The sequence below is a fragment of the Corythoichthys intestinalis genome, chromosome 22 (assembly GCF_030265065.1).
Source record: "Corythoichthys intestinalis isolate RoL2023-P3 chromosome 22, ASM3026506v1, whole genome shotgun sequence".
NCBI classification, from domain to species: domain Eukaryota; kingdom Metazoa; phylum Chordata; class Actinopteri; order Syngnathiformes; family Syngnathidae; genus Corythoichthys; species Corythoichthys intestinalis.
This window is the reverse complement of record NC_080416.1, coordinates 4,914,430-4,923,181: the sequence shown is the minus strand read 5'-3', so window position 1 is coordinate 4,923,181 and position 8,752 is coordinate 4,914,430. Positions and strand designations below refer to the sequence as shown.

General features: G+C 38.2%; 1 protein-coding gene across 6 annotated transcripts in view; it reads right to left on the bottom strand.

Annotated features, from left to right (window-relative positions):
- Positions 1–1,447: 1,447 nt before the first annotated feature.
- LOC130910999 (adhesion G protein-coupled receptor B1-like) overlaps positions 1,448–8,752 on the bottom strand; it is a 30,525-nt gene continuing 23,220 nt past the window's right edge. For 3 of the 6 annotated variants that reach the window (XM_057828701.1, XM_057828703.1, XM_057828705.1), the window contains 7 exons: positions 8,512–8,607; positions 8,378–8,417; positions 7,648–8,264; positions 7,521–7,556; positions 6,462–6,566; positions 4,530–4,580; positions 1,448–4,335 (listed from right to left, as the gene is read on the bottom strand). In XM_057828701.1, the coding sequence (XP_057684684.1) occupies positions 4,135–4,335; positions 4,530–4,580; positions 6,462–6,566; positions 7,521–7,556; positions 7,648–8,264; positions 8,378–8,417; positions 8,512–8,607 (1,146 nt within the window). In that variant the 3' untranslated portion in view covers positions 1,448–4,134. The remainder of the gene's footprint in view (positions 4,336–4,529; positions 4,581–6,461; positions 6,567–7,520; positions 7,557–7,647; positions 8,265–8,377; positions 8,418–8,511; positions 8,608–8,752) is intronic. The other 3 variants (XM_057828702.1, XM_057828706.1, XM_057828704.1) reach the window with 2 other exon arrangements.

Sequence of the window (8,752 nt, the reverse complement as noted above, 5' to 3'; positions counted from 1 at the left end):
ACACCATTCAAGTAATATATATATATTTTTTAATTAGAAATCATTCACATTCATTTTGTGCTGTGAAAAACGTACATTTACGGGAAGGGGTAAAACATTAAAAAAAACAAGTCGTGACAAGAGATTACAATTCTGTTGAGGTATGAATCGGACCGAGAGTAATACAAAGCGAGGGATCAAAGTGAAAATAGAATTGGCAGGTAACAATTACCGACAACTAGTGACGAGGTTGTCATAAACACTTTTACAGAAGACGTGAGGTTCCATTACTCGTCGCGACACAGTGGAGAGTAATAACAAATATCCTGAAGCACATTGTTAGAGATAATTCATCCGTTCTATACACCGTTTGCTTTTATAGAAGTACAATGATCTACCTGTCACAGACACCTCCAAATATGGAGTCTTATGCTAACAAATCTCTAGTCGATAAATTCCTTGAATTACTAATACAGATTTGTTATACAATAAAGCGTCTATATGCTCAGTAAATATGAAGATGGTATAAAAGATCGGAATCGTCAGTAAGAAAAACTGTTTAAATCCTAATACGGTATCAGTCCTGCTTGAGCATCAAGCGCCCATCATATTGCACCGCTTCACGCTGATGGTTTTAAAACACAAATGTGTTGAAGGCTCGACGCCCTGAGACTGCGCTGTCACAACAGTGCCAGGAGCCTCAGCTTTGTCCAAAGAGTCCTGCAAGGCTGAGAAACAAATGGGTGATGATGAAAGGTCTTCCCGACCTTCAGATCCGCATTTTTTCTTCAAACGCACACCCAGCGTTTCCCGCAGTGTACCGCTCCGTGTTCAGAGTCTGTGTTGCGGCGCTGGTGTTTTGGTATCGAGGCAAAATGAGGATAACATTCGCGGGCGCTCATAAGCACCTCCATCACCACTCAGTAGGTTTGTCCCAATGCAGAGAATACTGGATCGCAACACATTACAGATGTGTTCCACTTTTCTTCCAACTCATGTCGTAGGTCACAGGCAAATAAAACAAAGCTAAACTGTTGACTTTTATCGTAGGAATTTAACAGAGTAAGTAAAGTACAGTGATCCCTCGTTTTTTGCGGTTCATGGGGACCAGAACCCGCCACGATAAGTGAAAAATGGCGAAGTAGCACCCCCCACCCCCCCAAAAATTGTTTTTTTTGGGAAAAAAATTGTTTTTTTGGAAAAAAAAAAAAAAAAAAAAAAAAAATTTGAAAAATAAATTTTGGGGGATTTTTTTTTTTCTGCAAAAAATTGCAAAAAATAATTCCCCCCAAAAATTTGGGTGGGGGGGGATTTTTTTTGTGTGTGTGTGTATCCAATGTATTTATTTAGATTTAGCATTGGAAAGAAATACATATAGTATATTGTTTTTTCACCCTTTTTCCCCAAAGTAAAAAAAACTTTTAGGTGTGTATATATATATATATATATATATGTATATATATATATATTTTAAATAAAAGGTTTTTAACCACTTCAAATGTAATAATTATGATAAGTTTTAAACATGTTACTGTCCCACCGAATTATTTTTAAACAATAACGTCGAAAAACGCTTGTCTTTATTAAATATTTCATTGAGTGAGTCCACTCAAATTCGCTCACGCTGCTCACCTACACACAATGAGTTGCCACAGCAAGTGTTTAACAAGCTAAACGATGATTGACACATGCGGTGCTTTGAGTTGCCACAGCAAGTGTTTAACAAGCTAAACGATGATTGACACATGCGGTGCTTTGAAGTTTCGGTTTCCAAGCTTCTCTGGCAAGATCAAACCTAAACATCTGTCAATCATTGTTAACATTAAAGGGAACCTCGGACTTTTTGTAGGCTATAATAAGCCACAATTGTTCTCTTTTAATGAAATGTGTTATTAGAAACTCATTAAATAATTGCTATTGATTAAAAATCTATAATATTTAGTACGTTTTGACATACAAAGGGCACCATGTTTTATGCGCGCAATGGACGCTCAGGGTGATGTTGTCGTTGGCCTGGACTGGGAGCTATGACAACTGGCATGATTTTGTCATATCTTCAGTTGTTCAGATTGTCCACATCTAATTCCAGCTCATTAGAAGTGTCTTTAAACTGATCCTAGGCATGTTGCCGAGATATTAACTTGCTGCTATTTGACAGTTTATATTCTCGATCGTTGCATGCCTTGGGTTTTTACGTGGCGAGACGTCCAACACATTCGCACATCGGTTAAAAGCGGCAAGTACTTACTATTTGTGTTTTTATTGAGTTTTTTATTGCCTGAAAATACTTTTTGCGTGTGTTTCCCTCTCATACTTCCGAGCATTGTGTTTTCTAGTTGTAGCTCTAAAAGCAGATTGTTGATATGTTGACCACATTAGTCACGTGGCGTATTTAAACCGCCCTTATTTGATATTACTACAAAGTATTTTCTCAAGGCATATTTAGTATGTTCTGCTTGTAAGCATCTAAACAAAACAAGCTGAACGCGCACGGTAGTATTTTGGGTGTCAAAATCGCCTCTTGTAGGACGTTTCGCCATTGTAGCACATTTTGTAGCACGGTTTTGTCCTACTCTCGTCTCGTCTCATCCCGTCTTTCCTGTTCATTTTGAGTTTGCTGCTCGTTTTGTGAAATATCGACAGTGCTGTCATGCTTAGTAACGTTCTTCTCGAGTTCAATTTGAAAGGGCTGAACAGATGACGTTTATGTCGCTAGAGTAACCATGTGACGTCGACCACAATGGCGACCTATTAACAAACTAATTTTACAAATTGCATAAAAATGAAAACGTCAAGAGATGTTTTGATATCAAATGATTTTAACTAATAATAACTAGGGCTGTCAAAATTATCGCGTTAACGGGCGGTAATTAATTTTTTTAATTAATCACGTTAAAATATTTGACGCAATTAACGCACATGCCCCACTCAGACAGATTTAAATGACAGTACAGTGAAATGCCCACATGTTAATTGTGTTTTGTGGAGTTTTGCCGCCCTCTGCTGGCGCTTGGGTGCGACTGATTTTATAGGCTTCAGCACCCATGAGCATTGTGTAAGTAATTATTGACATCAACAATGGCGGGCTACTAGTTTATTTTTTGATTGAAAATTTTACAAATTTTATTAAAATGAAAACATTAAGAGGGGTTTTAATATAAAATTTCTATAACTTGTACTATTTATCTTTTAAGAACTACAAGTCTTTCTATCCATGGATCGCTTTAACAGATTGTTAAGAATGTTAATGCCATCTTGTTGATTTTTTGTTATAATAAACAAATACAGTCCTTATGTACCGTATGTTGAATGTATATATCCGTCTTGTGTCTTATCTTTCCATTCCAACAATAATTTACAGAAAAATATGGCGTATTTTATAGATGGTTTGAATTGCGATTAATTGCGATTAATCAATTTTTAAGCTGTAATTAACAGCCCTAATAACGTTTATCTTTTAAGAACAACAAGTTTTTCAATCCGCAGTTCCCTTTAACTAAGAAGAAGAAAAGCAGCAGGAGCAAGAGTGAGACTACGTGATCGGATCGGGACAGCTCATCTATTGTTATTTATGTTTTAATTGAAAAAAATTCCGCAATGGACTCAGGGCGCTTAGTAGCGAGGGATCACTGTATAACCAAAAACAGGTAATAATATCGAAATAAAACTCTAAACTGATTCCAAACAATATAATAGGATCAAAAAAATCTGTGCCTAGCAAACACCAAATAGGAAACGCTTGCTTTTGCTCTCTTTTGTTCTAGTCGGAAAGGAATTTGGCTGTAGCCAGAAGTTCTTAATCTTATTCCTCCCAAAAAGCAGGAACAATAAACCTTGTGATATTGTTTAGTTTGTCTCTGAAGTTGAGCTGACGGTCAAAAGCAACACATCATTAGCAACGTCATCTGACTTCCAGGTTCAAGCGAACATTAATGGAACCACAGCGAGTTCTAGTCCGTGTGGACCGGAGAACTCTCCACCACCCCTTTTTGACAATAATACTCCAACTTAATCTTCCACTCTTGGCTGAGGATTTGAAGACATAGATTCTCGGACCGACTAACTGTCTTGATTTCCCGTATTTACCAATACAGGAGCACAAGTCCCAACAGGTAACCGAGGTAAAATAAGGCCTTGCTTGCTAGCCCTTTGCCCTCAGACCTCTGTCTGCAGGTCAATGATGTCCTGACCCACCATGGGGATAGAGGTGCTGCTCTTCTCCCACTCCACGGAATGCAGCTCCAGTGGCGAGGCAGCGAGAGGTTCCAAGTCTTTGCGCACCCACGCGGGAGGAGACTGCTGCGGTAAGCCTCGTACTCCTTCCCAAGGCCTCTCCAAAGGACCCTGCTGTTTGTCCTGATGAGAACAAAAAGGACGACAATTAGTAAAGCGGTGGTATCGCTCATTATCTAGTCTAATCAAAGTGAAATGAGCTTCATTTCATTAGAGGCCATTGTCAAATAATGAGGAAACTATTCCTCCTTGAGGCAAGTGTGTCCTGACTATAGGTGGTTGATTTGAAATGGTGAGGTTATATTAAAAACACTCACGCTGTGGTTCGTTTTGTCACTTCCTGCTGATGATACGCTCCATCTCACAGACTGTAGGAAGCAAGGAAGAAAATGCATCCTTTTAATTCAAATGACCTCTGTTAACTCAGTACAAATCTTTTGTGGTTTTAGGGTCATTTTGAAAATTTTTAACCACCAAACTCATCTCTAATAATGTCATTCACCTTGCCTCTGGTATGATATTTTTATCATATTTTTCTAATTTGATCTGAACTTTAAAAAATTTGATCACATGTATATATTTTTCTGGACTATAAGTCACACTTTTGCATAGTTTGGCTGTGCCTGTGACTCATGTGACATATATTTGTTTTATTCACACTTTTCAGACTTTAGCTGTAGTTATCAGAGTAACTTTAGCATGTCATGTTAGCATGCCTATTTAGCCTGTTTTTCTCAATTTTATTGGTTATTACTTTAAGCCACAATGTCTGTTGTTTGTCTCTGATAAAATAAAACAACAGCTTTGTAACGTTGCACCCCATCAGACACAAATGTATATAAAAATTATTGTTTGTGCTATCGTTTTTTTAGATATTAACAATCCTTTTGTATGTTAAGCTAAGGCCAACAAGCCCCCCGTTTTGATTAGCATGACTAAAAATTGTGTCAATCGTTTGTGCTAGGTTTGTGCTATCGTTTTTGAGATATTAACAATTGTTTTATAGGGCAATCTCAGGTCAACCAGCCCCCCATTTTGGTTAAAAATGGCTAAAAATGATGTCAATCGTTTATGCTACGTTTGTAAAAAGTTTCCTTTGTGCTGCTATCATTTTATAGATATTGAGATATTAATTTCAAGTGATGACGTTAATCGCTGCGACTCCGTCGTGCCTGGTGAATCGTACCAACTCTCTCAATAACAGAGGGGTGTTCCGACAACTCGCGCAAACGTAGCACAAACGAATGGCAACCTTTTGGGTCAATTTTGCAGCGAGTCACGTCATAACTCGAAATTAATATATGAAACCCTATCACTTTTTTCCCCAACATCGGCCGATTAACCAAAAAAAAAAAAAAAAAAAAAAAAAGCTGATAAAAAAAGATTTTGATCAGGCATCCCTATGGGCAACTGTGGTTGCCTCTGACTGACGGTAGGACCCCAGAAGGAGCATGCTCCAGGAAGCTTAAGGCTTGCCTATTTTGTAAATATTGTCAGAATTTTTTTGGGAGCGAATATGCAACGTTGCTTTAGTTTTTCAACATGTTGACTTAGTAATCCTTACACTCTAAATGTAACTCGTAGTGTTAGCATAGCATTCGCGTTAGCATTAGCTTTAGCATGGCGAGCGTCCTCGTAAACTCTCACTCATTTACATCTCGTTGTGACGTCCTGGTGTGTTTAATTACTCGAAAATAATGTACTGTTCTTGTGAGTATGTATAATCATAAAAAGAAGTGTTGCTTTCGTTGGTGTGGTAACACTAGACCAAATTAATCCTTTAAGTTTCTGGTCATCATTGTAAATTTGAAGGTGTTGAAGCAATTAAAAAAAAAAATCCTTTCATAATCTACGTTCAGTACTTTTAAAAAAAAACGGCCTCAAATATCGGCTTACAAAATTGGCTTTGCACATCGGCAATCGACTGAAATTTTTTTCAGGTATCGGTATCAGCATTTGAAAATCCCTTATCTGTCGACCTCTACGTATGACAGATGTCATTAAGTGGCAAATTTTGTTGCTAACTCCATTTACAACCAGTTTATTCAAAAGTGACATAGGCAATCATTAATGGTCATGATAGTGTCATGTCATATTTATGACGGTCTTATGACAGTTTTATGACGCTACTGTCAAATAAAGTGTTAATATTTTGTTCCCTCTTTTTTTTGGCATTTTTAGCCTAGTGCGACTTATACACAGGTGTGACTTATAGTCCGAAAAATACGGTAGAGTGGATAATGCCTTACCTTGCTATCAGAGGCGGGCGATTCTCTATCTTTATCAGCATGATGTAACTTCCTGTTCAGGTCCTGGAACATGTTCTGGTGACGTTTCTTTGTGTGCATTATTTTCTATAAAAATAAATGAAGAATAGTTAAATAATAGTTTATAATCATAAAGATGCTATTTGAGTACAGTTCACATTCGAGTACAGCTTAGCACAGCATATTAAGTCTAGGGCTGCAGCTATCGATTACTCATCATATCATACTCATTCAACTGAATCCAGCTGCTCCCTGTTAAGACCAATGTAAGGTAAGTTTTTGTTTGAGCTAATATGTTTTTTCATGCATACGTAATTTAGTTTATAGGCATAGTTAGCAGTTTTTTTGTGTGGATATGTATTTGAATGATTTATTAAGAGCATTGTAAAAAAACATTAGCATTTTATAGCATTTGAGCTATCTGACTTTTGCTATGAAAGTTAGCCAATTGTTCTCTTGTTGTACTTAGATCCTCATTTATTTATTTTCATACCGTTTGAGGCTATGCTCAGGTACTTTATTTTTAAATAATTGAAGAAACACTTGGGAACTTTATTTTGTATTTGCATTTTAATGCTATTTTTTTCAAAGGGTAGTCTTAGCAAGCCTTCCTTGTTCCTAATACGATTACTCGATTATTCGAACTAACTGATTGATTAATTGACTACTAAAATAATCGATAGCTGCAGTCCCAGCTCAAACTAAAACTCATAACTTTATGTTGGCCTTAACAGCTGGATTCAGCCACGTTAAATGAGTAATGTCATATTCACTGCTGCCACTTGAGGGCACTGTATCCACCCAAATCAATACAAGTAAATGCAAACACTTTCAAAACAAACCATTACAATGCCACTAAGTACCGTAAACGAAGCAGCAAAATTTAATTCGAAGGTTTTTGTTCCAATCGAATTAATCGATTAATAGTTGAAGCACTGGTTAAATCCGGTTTGATATCGGTTTCCGATTTTTTTTTTTTTGAACATATCAGTATAAAAAAGTAATTATCGGACAACTCTAGTAGATATGATTGATAGTTACCTCGAAATCAAGCTCAGCATACCGGGACTTTTGTCTCTGCAAGGAAAAATCAAACAAATTTGGTTGGTTTAGTTCGTCAGAAACATTTCATAAGAGTCCAAATACATGATTATTATTCCATTCGTACCTCCAAGGAGCTCATGGACAAGGTAGAGATGGTCTCGCTTTTGGACATCATAGAGTTCATCGACTCAAAAGTGTTCTCCAGGCTGCTGTGAGTGATGTGAGACTCGCTGGACATATTGTGGATGTTTTGGATTGGCGAGTCCCTCTCGGAATAAGACACGCTGACCTGGTCGCAGGGAATGGACTTGATGGCGAAAGCGGCCTGAGGTTCAGCAAAGGGGCCGCTCAGGTGCATGAGTCTGGCTTGAGGGAGCTGCTCTACGCTGATGTTGTATTTCGTCGGGTCGTCTTTAGGCTTGGATCTCAGAGTGGAGGTAGTATTGGGCATGAGCACGTAACCGCTACCGTCAGAGACTCCGCCCTCCGCCTGAACGCGAGCCAGATCGACATCCAACTGTTGGAAGAGCTCTCCCTCGCATACGTAGACGGGTTTTCCGCAAGAGGGGTCGACTCCCCCGGCCAGACGGCTCTTTTCTCTCTTAAGGGTGAGAGTGTGGCTGGAATATTCAGGAACTGCCTGCATGTGGCTCTTATTGGACGGCAGGGTGTGGAAATTGGGGCCCATGGGAAGAGGCATTTGAGGAGGAGACATCTTCTCTTCGGGTGAGCTGCTCATGCCTTTTAAGAAAAATGAGAATCATAATGAACCGGAGCGAATGAAAAACATCCCTAATGAAACAGGACGGGAAAATTGTTAGCGATCGAAATTGAATGTAAATGTTTATGCTTACCTTGTCTGCTCGAATCTCCATCCTTTTCATTATCCGACTGCTGAAAACAGAAAAATATACTCCATCAATGCTCATACTCATTTAAGAAAAAACTCAGTAGGCACTCAATGTATTAACAAGGAAAGGAAATATACCGTAAGCTGGTTGTGGCCGTTGTGATGCGAGCTTCCAGAATCTCCATTGCCGTCATCTTTGCGGTCCACTACTCTGCACTTAACAGCTTCTTGAACCTAAAGAGGAATAATTCAGGAAATTGGATTTAAATCACAGCTCAGAAGTAATTTTCGTACTATAGTCTCAACTTTTTCCCTTTATTTTGAATCCTGTGTCTTATTTGTTGATTCATTTGGGTTAATATGTAACACTTTATTTGAC